Raw genomic sequence first — 19,392 nt, forward strand, 5'->3', positions numbered from 1 at the left:
CGCAGAGAACGGTCACAACTCATCACAGCGATGCTCCCTGCCCGAGACAGGGTTGGCAGTGTGTGTGTGTGTGGGGGGACTGGCTGAGAGCAGAGGGGTTTAGGGGGGGTCTCAGCACTGAGGCTGTGCGGTCGCATCCCCCCAGGGTGCAAAACCAGCTGGAGGGAGCACGCCCCGACCCCCCCAAAGGGCTGCGGACCCGACAACCACGCGGAGGAGCAGAGCTCAGCGGTGGGACCCACGGTGGGAGGGACGGGGCTCCCCAAAGCAGCCCATTCCCACCCCCGATCACCAGGAGGATCCCACCCGCAGCCCCCAAACCCTACAGGGTGCCCCCAAACCCCATGGGGTGCCCCCAAACCCTACGGGGTGCCCCCCACCTGGGCTGCTTTGGAGGGAGACCCACCCCCTTCCCCAGCCCTGGGGGGCACCCATAGCCCACCCACCACTTCCCCAGCCCTGGGGGGCACCCATAGCCCACCCACCCCCTTCCCCATCCCTGGGGGGCACCCATAGCCCACCCACCCCCTTCCCCAGCCCTGGGGGGCACTCATAGCCCACCCACCCCCTTCCCCAGCCCTGGGGGCACCCATAGCCCACCCACCCCCTTCCCCAGCCTTGGGGGGCACCCATAGCCCACCCACCCCCTTCCCCAGCCCTGGGGGGCACCCATAGCCCATCCACCCCCATCCCCAGCCCTGGGGGGGCACCCATAGCCCACCCACCCCTTTCCCCAGCCTGGGGGTCACCCATAGCCCACCCACTCCTTTCCCCAGCCTGGGGGCACCCCCAGTCCCCCCCCTGGTACCCCGAGAGGAGTTTTGGGCACTGGGAGGGTTTTATTGGAGTCGGTGGCATCGCAGCGAGCGCGGTTCCCTCCGCTCGGGGGGTCCCGGTGCAATGTTGGGGTGTATGTGGGGGGGGGGGGTCACACCCAGCCGAACCCCCGAGGGGTGCGTGACGGGGGGTACGCGCTGTGGCACGGGGGGGAACATGCAGCGTGGAGCAGCTCGGCGGGGGGGACGGCGCCGTGGACCCCCCCTCTCCTGGCAGCTTTGAGGTAGATTGAAAGTGGGGGGCACAGGGGTGATGGGGGGGGGACCCCGTGGAAGGGGGAAATTGGGGGAAGGGGGGGGCTGCACTGTCCCCCCTCCTCAGCCCGGGGTGGGGGTCAGAGGAGACCCCCCCCAGGCCACGGAGCCCAACTCAATGGGGGGGTCCATGCCGCGCCGTGGGGTTCATTTCTCAGCAGCATCGTTGTGGGAAGGGGAGGGGAAGGAATTGGGGGGGAAAGGGGGGGCTTTTAATGTAAAAGATGCTTGAACCGGTGGGAGGGGGCAAAGGGGACCGAGAACAAGCAGCTGCCCCCCCCCCAACCCCCCCCAACCCCAACTCTGCCCCAAGGAGCCGAGGAAGAGTCAGCCCTTTCCTTTCTCCTGCATCCTGGGGGGCCAAATCCCGGCCCCTCGGATCCTCCCTGAGATCAAGCGGTGACACCCAAGGGTGCAAATGACACCCAAGGGTGCAGATGACACCCAAGGGCGCAGAGATGTCCCCTCCAGGCGCCCCCCCGGGCTGGCGTTGCCCCAATTCAAGCATCCAAACCCCGTGTGCATACAGGGATGGGGCGAGGCGGGAGCGGAGGAGCCCCACTTGGGGGGATCGGGGGGGGCTCCGGGGTCGGGGGGTGCTCAGTCTTTCCGTAGCTACTGAAGACTTGGAGGTATTTTGGGAGCCGTGTCGCTCCTCGTGTGTTTTCATGCAGCATCCAAAGATGGGGGTGGGGGGGACGGAAGGGAGGAAGGCTCAGATCTTGCTGTTCTCCAGGTGGGAGTCGATGTGCTTCACCAGGGCAGCGTCCGGGTAGCCGATGGGGAAGGCGAGCTGGCACAGCGGGCAGCTCCGCACCTCCGAGTCCACCGTCTCCAGCAGCAGCTGCGGGGCACAGCGCGGCGCTGAGCCCCTTCACCCGCTCCCCACGGCGGCCACAACCCCCCCTTTTCCCCCTCCTCCTCCTCCCCACCCTCTGGGATGCCGCGCAGAGATGGGGAAACTGAGGCACGCTGCCCGGCCATCACCCAACCCGCGCGGCGATGGCGTTCCCTCGCCTCTCCCACCCCACCGCGCCCATCCCGCGGGGAGAGGGTCCCACTTACATTGATGGAAGGCCAGGATTGGGCGTGCTCCGCGCGGGCGTACGCAGCGGCCGTCCGGTGCGCGGCGTCGGCGTCGGGGAAGCCGGCGCAGAAAGAGGCGCAGCGTATGGCGCCGGCCTCGGGGCTGGGGGGACTGGGCAGCGCCCACTCCTCTTCGTCCGACGATTGCTTCTCGAAGCGCACGTGCTCCTCGAAGGGCTCGTGGGCGCTCAGGGGGGCTCCCGGCGCCCCCAGGTACACTTCGCCGTACGCCCGCGGTTTGGGGAGCGTCGACGCTTCGGGCTGGAGCCAAAGCGAGCGGCTCTGCTGGTACAGGGCCACGTTGCTCACCTCCGAGTAGCTGCGGCGACCCTGGAATCCGGCTTTGACGTGGCGGCTCGAGGGTTTGGCGTAGCCCAACTCCATCCTCTCGCCGGGCAGGCGGTGCGGTGATGCCGAAGCGGGCGACGGGCACGGAGCTGGCGAGCGGCGCTGCTGGGCGGGCGACTGGGTGGCCGCGGGCACGGGCGAGCGGCGTTGCTGGGCGGGGGACTGGCACGGGGCTGGCGAGCGGCGCTGCTGCGCCGGGGATTGGGTCGGGGGTCCCGGCGAGCGACGCTGCAGCGCCGGCGATTGGCACTGCGGTGCTGGCGAGCGGCCCGGCGGGACGGGCGAGGGGCACTGCGGGGCGGGCGAGCGGCGCTGCTGCGCCGGAGAGTGGCACTGCGACAGCGGGGAGTGGCGCTGACCTGCGGGGCAGAAAATAACCCCCCGTCAGAGCCGAAAATGTCCTGCGGCGCCCACGGGCATCACAGGGGGACGGGGGGACGGGCACTGCGTGGCTGGATGCTCTTGGATGGGTGATCCATGGGTGGGTGCTCCATGGATGGGTTCTCCCTGGTTGGGTGCTCCATGGATAGGTTTCTCCATGGATGGGTTTCTCCATGGTTGGATGCTCCATGAATGGGTGCTCCATGGATGGGTGCTCCATGGATGAATGCTCCATGGATGGGTGCTCCATGGTTGGGTGCTCCCTGGTTGGGTGTTCCATGGATGGATGCTCCATGGTTGGGTGCTCCACGCATGGGTGCTCCATGGTTGGGTGATCCATGTATGAGTTTCTCCATGGATGGGTGCTCTATGGTTGGGTGCTCCATAGATGAGTTTCTCCATGGATGGGTGCTCCATGGATGGGTTTCTCCATGCATGGGTGCTCCATGGATGGGTTTCTCCATGGATGGGTGCTCTATGGATGGGTGCTCCATGGTTGGGTGCTCTATGGTTGGGTGCTCCATGGATGGGTGCTCTATGGATGGGTGCTCCATGGTTGGGTGCTCCATAGTTGGATGCTCCCATGGATGGGTTCTCTTGGGGAGGGATCCTCTTGGGGAGGGATACTTGATGGATGGATGCCCTTGGGGAGGGTTCTCCATGGTTGGAAGCTCCATGGTTGGATGCGCCCATGGATGGATGCTCTTGGGGAGGGATGCACCCCAAGATGGACACATACAGGAGCTCCTCACTGGATAGAGAATGAGGGCAACCGGTGCGCTCTCCTCAATTTTTGCATCCCAGCCCCATCCAGCCCAGCCACGCGGTGCCCCCCTCCTCCTCCCCAGCACCATCTCACTGCTGGCTGCAGTCGGAGATGGGGAAACTGAGGCACGCTGCGGGGCGGGGGTTCCCTTACCGCCGTTGAGGCTCTTCTCCTGCAGGAGGGCGCGGAGGATCTGACTCTGCAGGGAGCTGAGGTTCCTCAGGCGACACAGCTCCTCCGTCAGCTCCGTGTAGGCCAACGCCAGGTTGACCCTGCGGCGGGGACAAAGCGTCACCGCGGCGAAGCAGGGGAAGAGGGGAAAGAGGAAAAGAGGGGAAAGGGAGGGAAAGGGAGGAAAAGAGAGGACAGGGAGGGAAAGGAAGGAAAAGGGAGGAAAGAGAGGAAAAGGGAGGAAAAGAGAGGAAAGGGAGGAAAAGAGAAAAAGAGGGGAAAGAGGGAAAGGGAGGAAAGGGAGGAAAAGAGGAAAGGGAAGGCAAAGGAAGGAAAAGGGAGGAAAGAGGGGAAAAAAGAGGAAAAAAGAGGATAAAAGAGGAAGAGGGAGAAAAAGAGGGGTAAGAGGAAAAGGGAGGAAAAGGAAGGAAATGGGAGGAAAGAGAGGAAAAGGGAGGGAAAGAGAGGAAAGAGGAAAAGGAAGGAAAAGAGAGGAAAGAGTAAAAGGGAAGGAAAGTGAGGAAAGAGGAAAAGGAAGGAAAAGAGAAGAAAGGGAGGAAAGGGAGGAAAAGGAAGGAAAAGGGAGGAAAGAGAGGAAAAGGGAAGAAAGGAAAAGGGAGGGGAAGAGGGGAAAAAGAGGAAAAAAGAGGAAAAGGGAGGAAAAGAGGGAAAAGAGGAAAAGGAAGGAAAACGGAGGAAAGAGAGGAAAAGAGAGGGAGAGAGGAAAAGAGAGGAAAGAGGAAAAAGGAGGAAAAGAGAGGAAACCACAGCGAGGAGTGGGGACGAAGCCCCCGAACGGCAGCGCCGGTGGCACTCGGGGCTCTGCGAGGCTTTTTGGGTGGCTCGGTGCAGGGGTGGGGTCTGGGTGACCCCCAAAAAGCACCTGGAGGGGGACACCCCCCCAGGCCCAGCTGGAGGGGCAGCAGAAAGCAGTGCCCATCACCCCCCATCCTCCTGGGGGGAATCCCGGAGTCGCCCCTCGGTTTGGCCCCCGCGATTACGGGGCCAAGAGCCAGCAGGAAGAGCCGAGACCTCGGAAAGGACAAAGGAAAAAGGGCCAAAACCGAGAAAAAGGAACCAAAATAAAAGAGATGGGGGGTGTTAGGGACCCCCCCGGCCGCGGCACGGCGAGTAAACCAGCAAAAAACAGCCTCAAAAGTCACCCGGAGATGGAAAGCGCCGATAAAGCACCTTTTACACCAAAAAAAAAAAGGCAGTGGAGAGGAGCAGGATACAAAAAAAGAGCCCTATTTAGAAGAAAAGAGAAGGGAGGGAAGGGGGGGGGGGAAGGTGCCCCCGGAGCTCGGGGTTTGGAGCCGCCCGTGCCTCAGTTTCCCCACCCTGACTTGGAGAAGTGGGGCTCCAAACCGAGGGGAGGTTGGGAAATAAAACAAATCTTTGGAATTTGATTTATTTGGGGGTTCCTCCTCCCACCCCCACCCCCCCCAAAGGTGGGGGATGGATATTGGGGGCAGGGAGGGAGGGACCCCATCCTGAAGAGGCAGCACGGGGGGGGCGACCTCGACCTATGGGGCTGAGCTGTGTGGGAAATGAAGTCGGGGGAGCACAGGGGGGGTTATAAGGGACCCCCCCACACACACACTTTGAGATGCGCGTGAGATGGGGATCAGTCCCCGGCGATGCCGGTGCGGTTGCATCCAGACCCCCCCTGAGCCCCATGTGGAAAAAAAGAGAAGGGGAAAAAGAGAAGGAAAAAAGAGAAGGGGAAAAAGAGAAGGGGGAAAAAGAGAAGAGGGGAAAAAGAGAAGGGGGAAAAAGAGAAGGGGGAAAAAGAGAAGGGGGAAAAAGAGAAGGAAAAAAAGAGAAGGGGGAAAGAAAAGAGAAGGGGGGAAAAGAGAAGGAGGGGAAAAAGGAGAAGGGGAAAAAAAGAGAAGGGGAAAAAAAAGAATGGGGGGAAAAGGAGAAGGGGGAAAAAAGAGAAGGGGGAAAGAAAAGAGAAGGGGAAAAAAAGAGAAGGGGGGGACATCCCCCCCCAAACACCGCAGCACCTTCGCGGCGAGGCCTCGCGCGTCACCTTCTATCTGTCCACAGCTCAGCGCCGGTTGGCATCGCCGCTGCCCGCGGACGCGGTGCCGCGCATCCTGCCCAGCGCCGCGTTATGGGGGTGACGGGGGCGCGAAGTCCCGCTGCCACATCCCCGCAGCAGCGTTCCCTAATGATCCGTAACGTCCCCCCAAGCGGCTTCGCACCCTGCGAGCGCAGGATGGGTCCCACCGGGGGGGGTTTGGGGCAGCACTGCTGCCTCCTCGGAGCCCTTCCAGGGGGTTTGGGGGGGTCCTGGCCAAAACCCCCCAAATCCGGGTGCTCGGGGGTGAAGGATGGGGTGTCCCCTCCTTGTCCCCAGCGAGGGACGCAGCCACAGTGGAGACCCCACACCCGCCATGTGCCGCACCCGGTTACACGGGTGCAACGGAAAACACCACCGGTGCGGTTTGGTGAGGGGTCAGAGGGAACCGGAGAAGGGGCAGTCGGGGACCCTGAGAGGCCGGGATGTGGTCCTGGTGCTGCCCGGCACGGCTCCGCACTGCCCATGGCACAGCTCGGCACTGCACGGTGCTGCATGGTGATTGCACGGTGCTGCATGGCACAGCTCGGCACTATGCGGTGACTGCACGGTGCTGTGTGGTGATTGCACAGTGCTGCACGGCACAGCTCGGCACTGCATGGTGCTGCGTGGCACAGTTTGGCACTGCACAGTGCTGTATGGTGACTGCACGGTGCTGTATGGCACAGTTTAGCACTGCACGATACTGTATGGTGATTGCACGGTGCTGTATGGCACAGTTTAGCACTGCACGATACTGTATGGTGATTGCACGGTGCTGCATGGCACAGTTTAGCACTGCACGATACTGTATGGTGATTGCACGGTGCTGTATGGCACAGTTTAGCACTGCACGATACTGTATGGTGATTGCACGGTGCTGTATGGCACAGTTTAGCACTGCACGATACTGTATGGTGATTGCACGGTGCTGCACGGCACAGTTTGGCACTGCACGGTGCTGCGTGGTGACTGCATGGCGCTGCACGGCACCGCTCGGCAGCCACAATCCGTCAGTGCCCTCTGGAGGCAGCGGCACACTCACCGCGCCAGCACCACGCAGACCGTACGGTGCCGCACACCGGACTGTGGCCACACTGCACCGGGACCGCCGTTCCACTCCAACCCCCGGGGCGCAGCGGGTGCGTTGCATCCCCCTCCCCGCATCCCCCTGGACGCGGCGGTGCCCGAGCTCCCGGCGTGCCCCATCCCTCCCCGCCCCATGGGGACCCCCACCCCTCTCCCCAGTTCACCCCCAGCACTTACTGGTCGTCGCCCACCTTCTTCACCCAGGCCATGTCGCGCTCCGACTGCTCCTGGCGGGACCGGACACTGCGTCAGCGCCCGCGGGGATGGGTTGGGGTCCCCGGTGGGGGTTCCTCGCGCGGTGCCCCCCGCCTCGTACCTGCTCCCGCGTGTCCTGCAGGTGCTTCAGCTCCGCCTGCAGCCGCTCGCACTCGGCTTTGAGGTGCTCCTCGCGGTGTTGGGCGCGTTGGGTCTCCTGCCGCGCCGCCTCCAGCTCGGCGTCCAGCCCGCGGCTCTGCCAGCCGCCGGCGCGCTCCAGCACTGCGGCGACGGCACCGCTCAGCGCCCGCCGCGCAGCCCAGGGGGGGACCGCGGGGCGGGGAGGGGGTTCAGCTCACCGTGGCTCAGGCCGGGGTTGGGGTGCAGGGCGAGGAAAGGCACCTCCTGCCCGGGCAGAGGGGCGCTCAGCCCGGCGAAGGCGCCGCCGTCGCGCTGCCGCAGCTGCTGCTCCAAACTCCGGATGCGGCTCAGGTGCGTCTCCACCAGCGCTCGCTGCCCGAGGATGGGGAGACGGATCAGCGCCGCCGGCAACGCGCCCGCTCCGGGGTTCATCCTGCTCCCCATCCCAGGGGGTCCATCCCAGGGGGTCCATCCCAGGGGGTCCCCGCGGGGTCGGGCACCGTCCCCAGCCCAGCAGAGCGCCGGGTGTCCCGGCGGGCAGAGCATCCCGTGGGATGCGGTGGTGGAAGGATGCAGTGCTGGATGGGGAACACACACTGGTGGCACCGTGAGTGTCCGTCGGCGACGCCGGAAGATAAAGCCGAGCCGTGCGCATCTCTACAACCCCCAATGTGGCCACGATGAGGACAAACGGCCACGACCTCCCCTGGACCCGTGTTCCGCGGCACCAGCAGCCCCACAGGATGGAGAAACCACCGGGGGGGACCCCGCTATCCCGAGGCAGCGCTCCCCGCCAGCACCCACCATCTCTCCCAGCTCGGTCTCCAGGTCTGCCTTCTCCACGCACAGCTTCTCGTAGGCCTGGATCATCTCCTCCAGCTGCTCCTCCCTCTCTTTGCTCTTCTGGAGCTGCAGGAGAACCGGGAGGGGGTGAATGGGCAGCTCAGGGACCCCCCCTGCACCCCCCAACCCCACCGGCGCCCCTCACCTCGTGCTGGAACTGATTGAGCTGCTGCTGCAGCGACGCCTTCTCGCTCTTGAGCAGCGACGTCTCCTTGGCCTCGTAGAGGGAGAAGATGCGCTCCTCCCCGAACTCGCCGATCAGCGGGTACTGGGGGGCAGAGGCATCAGTGGGGACCCCCGGTGCCCCCCACGCCGGCTCCCTCGTGACCCCCCTCACCTTGACCTCGTACATCTTGAGGCGGCGCTTGAGGGTGGAGTTCTCCCTCTCCAGTCCCGTCAAGCGGTTCTTGATGTCGTCGTAGGCGGTGATGAGGGCGAAGTGCGACGCTGAGCACATCTCACCCGAGAGGTCGGTGTTGGGGCTGTCGAGCCAATCCTCGTCCGGCCCCAGAGCGTCCTGCGTCAGGATGCTGATGTCGTCCTCGAACATGGAGTCCATGTCCTGCCTGGGGGGTGCACGGACAGACGGACAGACAGACGGCAGTGACCCCACGGCAGAGATGAACATAAGAGTCCACGTCCTGCCTGGGGGATGGACGGACAGACGGACAGACGGACAGACAGACACCAGTGACCCCGTGGCAGAGATGAACATAGAGGCCACGTCCTGCCTGGGGAATGGATGGACAGACAGACAGACACCAGTGACCCCACGGCAGGGATGAAAATAGAGTCCTTGTTCTGCCTGAGGGATGGACAGACAGACAGACAGACAGCAGTGACCCCATGGCGGGGACGAAGATAGCGTCCACGTCCTGCCTGGGGGTGGATAGACAGACAGACAGACAGACAGACACCAGTGGCACCATGGCAGGGACGAACATAGAGTCCATGTCCTGCCTGGGGGATGGATGGACGGACAGACAGACAGACACCAGTGACCCCACGGCAGGGATCAACATAGAGGCCACATGCTGCCTGGGGGATGGATGGATGGACGGACGGACGGATGGACAGACAGACAGACACACACCAGGGACCCCATGGCAGGGACGAACATAGAGTCCATGTCCTGCCTGAGGGATGGACGGACAGACAGACGGCAGTGATCCCATGGCAGGGATGAATATAGAGTCCACGTACTGCCTGGGGGATGGATGGATGGACAGACAGACAGACACCAGGGACCCCATGGCAGGGACGAACATAGAGTCCATGTCCTGCCTGAGGGATGGACAGACAGACGGATGGACAGACAGACACCAGGGATGCACGCAGCCAGGGCAGCCGCAGCCCCCGGGGCTGTGGGAACAGGGGGTCCACCCCGGAGCAGGGGGAGCTTTGATGGCTCCGTGGGGGCCGGCGGGGGGTCCGGGGGGCTCAGCGCACCCCACAGCCATGGAGCGGGGTCGGTCCTGGGCACCAGCAGCGTCCCCCATCCCGAGTGTCCGCTGGGATGGAGCGGAGCCCCGGCCAAGCCACGGCCACGGGGTGGGGACGGGGGTCCCGGGGGGATGCGGGGACTCTCCCCCCTGGGGAGTCAGGGCCAGAAATAGCGGCGGTGCCGCTGCCTCCTGCCCCGTGCCGCACGCCAGCGGCTTCCCGGCTTCCCACGCCTCCGTGCCCCATATACCGGTACCACCGCTGCCCCCGGGCACGGCCCCCCCAAAACACCGCCGAGGGGCCTGATCCTGCTCGGGCTGCTCTGATGCACCGCACGGGGCTGCGGGATCGCATCCCCGGTGAGGATTTGGCTCGAAAGCGCGGGCAGGGGTCCCAAAGGGTGGGAGAGGGGCTCAAAGGGGGGGGAGAGGGGATCAAAGGGGGGGAGAGGGGCTCAAAGAGGGGGGAGAGGGGATCAAAGAGGGGGGAGAGGGGATCAAAGGGGGGGAAAGGGGATCAAAGAGGGGGAAAGGGGATCAAAGGGGGGGAGAGGGGCTCAAAGGGGGGGAAAGGGGATCAAAGAGGGGGGAGAGGGGATCAAAGGGGGGGAGAGGGGATCAAAGGGGGGGGAGAGGGGATCAAAGGGGGGAAGAGGGTCTCAAAGTGGGGGGAGAGGGGATCAAAGGGGGGGAGAGGGGATCAAAGGTGGGGGAGAGGGGATCATAAGGGGGGGAGAGGGTCCCAAAAGGATGGGGGAGGGGATCAAAGGATGGGAGGGGGTCTCAAAGGGTGGGAGGGGGTCCCAAAAGGATGGGAGAGAGGATCAAAGGGTGGAAGAGGTCCCAAAAAGGTGGGAGAGGGATCCAAAGGTTGGGAGAAGGTCCTGAAGGGGTGGGAGAGGGTCCCAAAAGGGTGGAAGAAGGTCCCAAAAGGTGGGAGAGGGTCCCAAAAGCTGCTGCCACCGGGGGTCTCAGGGCTTTGGCACAGCCCGGGAGGAGGGGGATCACGCCCGGGGGCTCCGGCAGCAGCTCCGCCGGCGCGTGCCGACATCCGGGAGCTGCACCGCACCAATAATTCATAACGCAGCGCCGGGAGAGGGAGGAGACGCCTGTGGGGTGTTTCGAGGGGGGGGACACACAGAACGCTGCCCCCCCCGAGCCCCGGGTGCAGCTGGGGGTCAGCCCCACCCCGGCACCCCCAGCCCCACGGCACAGACCCCCCCAACCAGCCGCCCCGGCGCAGATTCACGGAGGAATGAAATACCACCAAACTCCCCAATTTGAGGGGCTTAAATCTGCCCCCCCCCAGTGATGGATGGGAGGGGGGCTCTGCTCACCCCATCATCCCATCTGGGGAAACTGAGGCACGTCATTGAGCCAAACCGCAGCTCCCCAAACCTCGGGTGTCAAAATGTGACTCCCTGTTGTGGGGGCAGTGGGTGCGCAGACCCCTGCCCGAGCGCTGCCGGTGGCTCTGGGGGCACAGTGTGGGATGGAGGGGGCACAGTGTGGGGTGGAGGGGGCACCCCTGGTGCTGAGCAGGGATGGGACCCTCTCCCTCTTGGATACGTAGGGTTCCGCAGCAGCTCCGCACCCAGAGTTGCTGTCCTGGCCCCACTGCGCCCTAACTCGTGCCTCAGTTTCCCCACTTGCCCCGTGCTGTGACACCTGCCTGGCGGCGGGCCCCGGGCGCGGGGCGAGGCGGCGCGGGCTGGGCAGGGCTGCGGCGCGGGCACGCGGGGCTCAGGCGTCGGTGGTGTGGGCAGCGCCGGAGGAGCGCCGCGGCGGGCACGGGAGCTCGGCCACGAGACGGGCAGTGGGAGACGGCAGCGTTGTCATTAGGCTTCAGGGGTAACGGCGGAGGTCCCTGCGGCAGCGGCTCCTCCTCGAGGCCCAGAAATGCCTTAAAAAAGAGCAAAAACGGATCTGAGCTCCCGGTACCGGGGGGGGGCACAAAGGGGGGAGTGTGGCCCCCAAGCCCGGGGGGGGAACCGGGAGGGGTTTGGGGTGGAGATGGGAATGAGGATGGAGATGGGATGGGGACAGGGATGAGGGGGAGAGGGGGTGGGATGGAGATGGGAAAGGGATGGAGGTGAGGGTGGAGGTGGGAAAGGGATGGGGACAGGAACGGAGATGAGGATGAAGATGAGGAGGGGAACGGGATGGGAAGGGGATGGGATGGGAATGGGATGGAGATGGAGATGGGATGGGATGGGAAGGGACGGGAATGGGGACAGGGATGGGATGAGTGTGAGAGGGGGGTGGGATGGAGATGGGAAAGGGATGGAGGTGAGGGTAGAGGTGGGAAGAGGATGGGGACAGGAACAGAGATGAAGATGGGGAGGGGAATGGGATGGGAAGGGAACGGGATGGGATGGGATCGGAAGGGAAGGGAATAGGATGCGAAGGGATGGGAATGGGGACAGGGATGGAGATGAGAATGAAGATGGGGAGGGGAACGGGATGGAGACGGGGATGGAGATGGGGATAGGAAGGGAATAGGGACAGGGATGGAGATGAGGATGGAGTCAGAGAGGGGGATGGGGATGGGATGGGATGGGGATGAGGATAGAGATGAGAAGGGGATAGGGACAGGGATAGGGATGGGGAAGCAATAGGGGTTTAGGGCAGAGAGAGGGATGGGGATGGAGAAGAGGATGGGGATGGAGACGGGGATGGAGATGGGGATAGGAAGGGAATGGGGACAGGGATGGAGAGGAGGATGAAGACAGAGAGGGGGATGGGGATGGGATGGAGATGAGGATGGAGAAGTGGATGGGATGGGGATGAGGACAGAGAAGAGGAGGGGACAGGGACAGGGATGGGGAAGCAATAGGGATTTAGGGCAGAGAGAGGGATGGAGATGGGGATGGAGATGGAGGCGCAGGAGGGGTTCGGGGCTGAGGTGGGGCGGAGGAAGGAGCCCCGCGGGCAGCGGCAGAGGGGAGCGGATGCGGCGGGGCCGGAGGAGGCCGGGACCGCGGCGGGGGCAGCGCGGAACCCCCCGGCCCGGCCCAGGGCCGCACTCACCGCGGCGGGAGGCGATGGGAGGCGGTGGATGCGATGGCTGCGATGGCTGCGGCTCCGTGCCGGTGCCGGTGCCGGTGCCGGTGCCGGTGTCGGTCCCCGCCGCCCCCGCCGCCGCTTCTTCCGCTCCGGAGACACCGGGAAACCACGTGGGCACCGGGACCGCCGGCCCCTCCCCCCGGGACCACCCCCCGCATCCCTGGGATCAACCCCCCCCATCCCCATCCCCTCCATCCCGGTGCCCCCCGCATCCCTTCCATCCCGGGACCACCCTCCCCATCCTCATCTCCCCCATCCCGGTCCCTCCCCGTCCCCCCCAATCCATCCCTATCCCCTCCATCCCAGTGATCCGTCCCCCCCATTCCCATTCTCCCGCACACCCCCACCCCCTCTTCCCTCCCCCCCCATCCATCCGTATCCCCTCCATCCTGGGACCACCCACCCATCCCCAACCCCTCCTCCCATCCCTGTCCCCCCAATCCATCCCCATCCCCTCCATCCCGGGGTCCAATCCCCCAACCCCATCCATTCCACCCCCCCCATCCCCCTCAGCCCTGTTCCCCCCCCCCCCCCCATATCCCTCCCTATCCCCTCCATCCCAGCTTCCCGTCTCCCCCATCCCATCTCTTCCATCCCCCCCATCCCTGGGACCACCCCCCACCCCCCTCCCCATCCCCATCCTCCCTCTTCCCGACCCCCCAGGGCTGCCTCCCCCCCCCAGGACCACCCCCCCAATCCCTGGACTCCCCCAATCCCTGGACCCCCCCTCCTCCTCAGGACCCTCTGGCACTGGGGCGCTTCTCCCCTGGGGAAGAAATGGGGGAGCAGCAGTGTGGGGGCTGGGATCGCCTCCCCCCTTTCTCTCCCCCCCCCATCCCCGGGAACATTTTATTCCCTGAATTGTTCTCTCCCAGCCGCTTCCATTATGGAATTACAGCTTTTTTTCCCTTTGCTGCGCAGGGTTATTAATAGCTGCTCTGCTTTCGCCAGCGCCGCTGCTGCCGGGGGCTCTGCCTGAGCCCCCCCCGCCATGGGGACCCCGACCCTGAGCCCCCCGGGATGAGGGGATCAACCCCTGCACCCCCCCAGGATGGGGAATAAACCCCCCGGGATGAGGGACAGACCCCGGCATCCTCTGGGATGGGGGGAACAGAGCCCTGCAGCCCCCAGGATGGGGGAATCCATCCTTTTCCCCACTGGGATGGGGGGGATCAGACACCTGCATCCCCCCCCTGGGGTGGAGGGACAGAACCCTGCACCCCTTGGGATGCGGGAACAGATCCCTGCAACCCCAGGACAGGGGGACGAACCCCTGCGCCCCTTGGAATGGGGGACAGACCTTTGCATCCTTTGGGATGGGGGAGAGATCCCTGCATCCCTTGGAATGGGGGACAGTCCCTTGCATCCTTTGGGATGGGGGAGAGATTCCTGCATCCCTTGGGATGGGGGACAGACCTCTGCACCCCTTGGAATGGAGGCACAGAGCCCTGCGCCCCTTGGAATGGGGGACAGTCCCTTGCATCCTTTGGGATGGGGGAGAGATCCCTGCATCCGTTGGAATAGGGGACAGACCTTTGCATCCCTTGGGATGAGGGACAGACCTCTGCACCCCTTGGAATGGAGGCACAGAGCCCTGCATCCCTTGGAATGGGGGACAGACCCTTGCATCCTTTGGGATGGGGGAGAGATTCCTGCATCCCTTGGGATAGAGCCCTGCACCCCTGGATGGGGAACCAGCCCAAGGCCTGGACAGACAGACAGACAGCCCCCCCGGCACCGGCTGCCCCCCATGGCACCAGCATCCCTGCCGAGGCCGCATCCGTGGATCCCGGGGGTGTTGGGGATGGGGACCAGGGGGGCGCAGCGATCCGGGTGCCGTCAGCGCCGTGCGCTCCTCCATCCCTGCCATCTGCTCCCGTCATGCCGGTGCCAAACCTGGAGAAGAGGATTCGTGGCTTCGCCCAGTCCTGTCCCCCCACCCTCAGAGCCCCAAAGGGAGGGGAGACCCCAACGAGGGGCTCCGGGGGGGCCCAATCCCAGACCCCCCTTCCCTGCTCTATGTTTAGCGCGGCTGCATCATCGCTGGGATGGAGCCTGGGCTGCGCTGGGAGAGCGCCGCAGTGATTCAGCACACGGAGATTTGCCACCGGAGCAGGATTAGGGCTATCAGTGGCACAGCCGATTCCCTGGGTTGGCATCAGTGGGTTCTGTTCCCGGGATGCCGGGGGATCCCATGGACCAGTTACTGCTCATGGGATGCCGGGGGATCCTATGGACCGGTTACTGCTCATGGGATGCCGGGGGATCCTATGGACCATTACTGTTCCCGGGATGCCGGGGGATCCCATGGACCGGTTACTGCTCATGGGATGCCGGAGGGTCCCACGGATGGTTACTGCTCATGGGATGCCGGGGGATCCCATGGACCGGTTACTGCTCCCGGGATGCCAAGATGCCATTCCATGCCTGGAGCGCGAGCTGGGTACCACGTAAGGAGAAGTTTGGAGCTGGAAACACAACACCCAGGAGGTTCTGGGAAGCTGATGCCGAGGAAGCACTGGGCTGCTCCAGGCCTTCCAGCCATTCCCATTGGAATATGTGCCAGGGAATCATTGCCTTCAGCACATAGTGGGGAGGAATCAGCAGCTCCCGAGAGCTCGGGGGGTCGCAGGGCTGGGCTGGAAGGTGGGAGACCCCTGTGGATCCGAAGCATCCACACCCGAGAGGGCAGGAGCCGGGCTGTGCCGCAAACAGACCCTGGAAGACAGGAGTGCCAGCTCCGGCTCAGCTCCGGCTCAGCTCCGGCTCCGCTCCGGCTCCGCTCCGGCTCGCCTGGCAGATGCCACTCGGCTCTTTGAAGTGCAAATGAAGGTTTTTCCATCAGGTTGGAAGTTAATTTTGACGCAAAGAAAACAGCGTGGCCTCAGCCTCGTGATGGAAACAGGCGTTTGAGCCAGGGATGAGCATCCCGTTGGGGAGCAGCGGGAGCAGCGGGATGCGGCGCAGCATCCCACCCCGCGGGCGGCACGCAGGGCACTGGAGTCCACTGGGCGTTAAGGAAAAGCCTTGCAGCCATCCCGGGAGCTCCTGCTGCATCGCATGCGGAGAGGAGGAGGGCAGAGGGAGGCCTTAGGGCCATCCAAGAGCCAGCGTTACGCCAGATCCCGGGATTTGGGGTCCCCGTGGCACCCCCTCAATGCAGCATGCGGGATCGCTGGTACGGGCAGAGCAGGATCCATCCCTTGGGATGCTCTGCTCTCCCTGAGGCTGCAGATCTTCCCTTGGGCTCTCCCCGGTGCAGTGGGAGCTGAGAGGCAGGGAAGGGAGCAGGGATCGGGTAAGGGATCAGGGAAGCGGGCAGGGATCAGGAAAGGGATCAGGGAAAAGCAGGGAGGGATCAGGGAAGGGCGCAGGGAAGTGGGGAGGGAGCAGGGAAGGGAGCAGGGAAGGGATCAGGGAAGGGATCAGGGAAGCGGGCAGGACCCCCCACGCTCACCCCATCAGACTTTGCCTTTCATCTCTGGGCTCTGCTCACAGCAGAGGACGCGCCAGTGCCCCCCTCCCCGCCCAGGGGCTCTGCCAGCTCCTCAGCTGCTCCAAATTCCTGCTCAGAGCCCCATTTCTCCATCCCCTGGGATGTTCCGTGGGCCTCTGTCCCCGCGCTCCCTTCCCTGCAGCGCAGCTCTGCTTTTGCCCCTGGGCTGAGCTGCCTCCTCCCGCGTTTCCATGCTCTCTCCCGCTCTCGCTCCCAGAGCCCCATCTTAGCTCCGTAACTGAATTATTTAACCCTAATGCATTTCGGGAATGCTCGAGGACTCGGCTAATCGGTGCACTTCGCGATGCCCGCGGCAGGGAATGACGGAGAGCAGGCGAAGAGCAATCCCTCCTGAGTCCCAGCTGCATCCGCGGTGCTCGGAGGCTGCACGGGGCCTGAGCTGTGACCGAAACACCATTTGAATCCCAAACCATCACCTTCATCATCCTCAGGGACAGCGTCTCATTGGTTATCGACATTCAGGAGGAAAAGAGGAGCCCGGCAGATCCCACAAAGGTTTTACTCACCTGAGCAAAATGATCCCGTGGATTCGTGGCGGAGGCAGCGCAGCTCCTCCGTTATCCGGGAACGCTGATAACCCGCGGCCATCACGAGCCCGCGGCTGGATGGGCTTCTCCCTCCTATCCCATCAGCTCCTGCCACCACCGGCACGAGTCCGAGCAGTAAATTCATCCAAACGTGAGAACACAGAACGCTGTTCCCACCGTCAGGCACCGACACGGCTGTGGGAGCGCGATTGTGAGCGGAGGCGTCTGTACGGGACCTCGCAACCACGCAACGCAACGCAGAAAACCTCAGACCCTTTCCCGCTTGGCTCACCCAGCCAAGAATCGGAATCGTGGGATGGTTTGGGTTGGAAAGGACCTCAAAGCCCATCCAGTTCCACCCCTGCCACGGGCAGGGACGCTTCCCACTGGATCCGGTTGCTCCAAGCCCCATCCAAGGCTCCACATTTTTCTTGGTCGCATCCTACGCGTTCGCATCCAGCACCGCGCTGGTCTCCCCGCCCTGTTCCGGGCATCCCCGGGGGAATCCTGGGGTGTCCGAGCACCCGCTCTGCACCCGCAGCACCTTCTGCGAGGAGCTCAGCCCCGTGCCTCCAGCGCCAATGCTGCAGCGACATTCCCAGCCTTGTGCTCGCATCCCAGAGACCGCCACCAGCGCAGCCGGCTCTGGGCTCCCCAAAACCCGTGGCTCCAAGCATGGAGCGACTTTGCTGGAAAACAGAGGCAGCCGCACGCATGGATGTGTGAATCCCTGGAGCCTGCGGTGGTGGAATTCCGTGTCTGTGCCGTTCCTCACCGTGGGCTCAGGCTCTGCCTGGCAGGACGCAAGCAAAGTCCTCGCACAACCCCGGCGGTGCCCGATCCCATCCTGGTCCCGGAGCAGCGAGCGGAGGAGGATACAGGGGAAAATCGCATCCTGTGACCAGAGAGCACAAACCCTGGTGAGTCTCCGCACCTTGGTCACCGCAGCCCTTCCACGATCCCACTGCTCCTGGCTCAGCACATCCAGCTCCCGGCTGCTCGCAGGCTGGATGTTTCGCATCCAAACTCCCCGGTGTCCCGGTTGTGCCAGGAGAGCCCCTTTGTCGCCGCAGCCACCCGGCTTTCACAGGGGGGACGCTCCCTGTCTCCGATGCTTCCACAAGCCGGCACACGGACCATCCACCGCCGCAACACGGAAAACCACCCACAAGCAGCGGCTCAGCCCCAGGGTTAAGAAAAACAGCAGGAAAATCAAGGTCTCCTCAGCTGGAAGGGTTCGTTCCAGAGCGGTGACATCAGCTCCCACCCCATCCCCTGTGTCACCCCCGCGTCCAGCAAGTGCCGGCGGTGCCAGACAGCGCCCGCAACCCACAGCCGGAGGGTGCCGAGGCCACAGCGTCACCTCCCAGGCTGGAAAATCAAACTGTCGGTTGTTTTTTCCCCTCTAAGGTTGCAGGGAAATGGGGTTTTCTCCTCCCCGCGTTGGGACGCAGCCATCCCGTGGGAGCTCGGCGCATCACCGCTCACCTCCAGCCACCCGTCGCCTGCGAGAGAATGAAATCCAGCGTTGGGAGAAGAGCCCGAGCTCCTGCTCCCAGGAATAGGGTGGCTGATGACACACTGCTGTCACCTCCGGCGCTCCCGCAGAGGAAACGGGCGCTCGGCGCTCATTGAGCGCACACCCACGCCGTCTCTCCGAGCCACCGCGGCGGGGGAAGAGTGCTGGCAGGAGGGAGGCGGCGGGCGCTGGGGAAACGGAGCAGCGAGGAAACTAAGGCAAACAAAAATAAAGCAGGTTTTAAAACGATTAGTTAAATGGGAAAGCAAGAGGTCTTACCGATCCGTTGGGTATCGGGTCTTTCCCGGTCGTTATCGGCAGTGGGAGCCGGCGCGGTGATGGTGAGTCCGAACCTTCGCTCTTGGAAGCAGATGAGCACCAAAGCGTCTTTCGCTGGGTACGACAGAGAGATCGACAACATGAAGTTAATAAAGGAATTTGATTCAGGAGCCAACGCTTCAAGATTGAATTCGTGGGCATTTTAGGGATCAAAGTTTGCAATTAGAGAGGAGATGGGAAGGGAAGGGGATGCCAAAGTGCTGGAGTGGAGCTGCCGGGCAGTACACCACCTCAGAATCTTTCTGGGGAGCCACAGATTCCAGCAGTACCCGGGCTCCAGCAGCTCCCAGTTTCTCCCAGTGCTCACCTGCAGCAGCGCCCAGTTTCCAGCCGCGCTCTCCTCCTTTTTCCCCAGCTCCAGGGCTGCTCAGCCGCCGCCGGCACCGGCTCTGCCATGACGAGCGCGTTACATTCCCAGTGCTGAAACGGCACTTTGAAAAGAACAATAAATGAAAGATTTATCCTATTAATTAAACCTGTCGGGCAGCAAAAGCATCTCTTAAAAACTAAATCCATGAAAGACACCCTTGGCCCTCCCTCCTCAGCCAGCAGTAACGGGATGAAAGGATAACGAGGCACGAGCTCGCGCTCACACGAAGCCCCTGCCGTCGCTTTGAGAACTGCAACAAACCCCCAAACCCCAAGAAAGAGCCCAAAAACAAAGAGGACAGACACGAGGTTGGTTTCCACTACTGTCTCAGTGTACTTTATTCTCCTGCTGTCTACAGCTGAACAGCCACACAGGACAGAAACAGGTAGCACTGAGGAATGATCAGATTCCTTCCCTCCACGCCCCCTCCCCAACT

General features: G+C 63.6%; 1 protein-coding gene and 1 long non-coding RNA gene across 2 annotated transcripts; both read right to left on the reverse strand.

The window, feature by feature from the left end:
- Nucleotides 1-1,654: 1,654 nt before the first annotated feature.
- TBKBP1 (TBK1 binding protein 1) lies at nucleotides 1,655-12,809 on the reverse strand. The gene is made up of 11 exons (XM_054088456.1): nucleotides 12,649-12,809; nucleotides 11,287-11,521; nucleotides 8,514-8,738; nucleotides 8,322-8,444; nucleotides 8,138-8,242; nucleotides 7,552-7,705; nucleotides 7,314-7,474; nucleotides 7,175-7,224; nucleotides 3,826-3,944; nucleotides 2,157-2,884; nucleotides 1,655-1,935 (listed from the first exon to the last, which is right to left on the reverse strand). The coding sequence occupies exons 3-11, from the start codon at nucleotides 8,733-8,735 to the stop codon at nucleotides 1,807-1,809; spliced, it is 1,791 nt and encodes a 596-aa protein (XP_053944431.1). The 5' UTR covers nucleotides 8,736-8,738; nucleotides 11,287-11,521; nucleotides 12,649-12,809; the 3' UTR covers nucleotides 1,655-1,806.
- A 1,417-nt stretch (nucleotides 12,810-14,226) lies between these two features.
- Nucleotides 14,227-19,239, reverse strand: LOC128854560 (uncharacterized). Its single transcript, XR_008453583.1, has 5 exons — nucleotides 18,894-19,239; nucleotides 18,217-18,640; nucleotides 17,504-17,623; nucleotides 16,708-16,836; nucleotides 14,227-14,580 (listed from the first exon to the last, which is right to left on the reverse strand). It is a non-coding gene; the product is annotated as an uncharacterized LOC128854560 (long non-coding RNA).
- Between the last annotated feature and the right edge of the window lie 153 nt (nucleotides 19,240-19,392).

The sequence above is a fragment of the Cuculus canorus genome, chromosome 25, assembly GCF_017976375.1.
Source record: "Cuculus canorus isolate bCucCan1 chromosome 25, bCucCan1.pri, whole genome shotgun sequence".
NCBI classification, from domain to species: domain Eukaryota; kingdom Metazoa; phylum Chordata; class Aves; order Cuculiformes; family Cuculidae; genus Cuculus; species Cuculus canorus.

Excerpts from the sequence above, each read along its gene's own strand:
- TBKBP1 (XM_054088456.1), bottom strand. The coding sequence starts at position 8,735 with ATGGACTCCATGTTCGAGGACGACATCAGCATCCTGACGCAGGACGCT. Across the intron at positions 8,445-8,513 it reads TCAAGATGTACGAGGTCAAG|TACCCGCTGATCGGCGAGTT; the intron begins GTGAGGGGGGTC and ends TCTGCCCCCCAG. Across the intron at positions 7,225-7,313 it reads TGCAGGACACGCGGGAGCAG|GAGCAGTCGGAGCGCGACAT; the intron begins GTACGAGGCGGG and ends CGGTCCCGCCAG.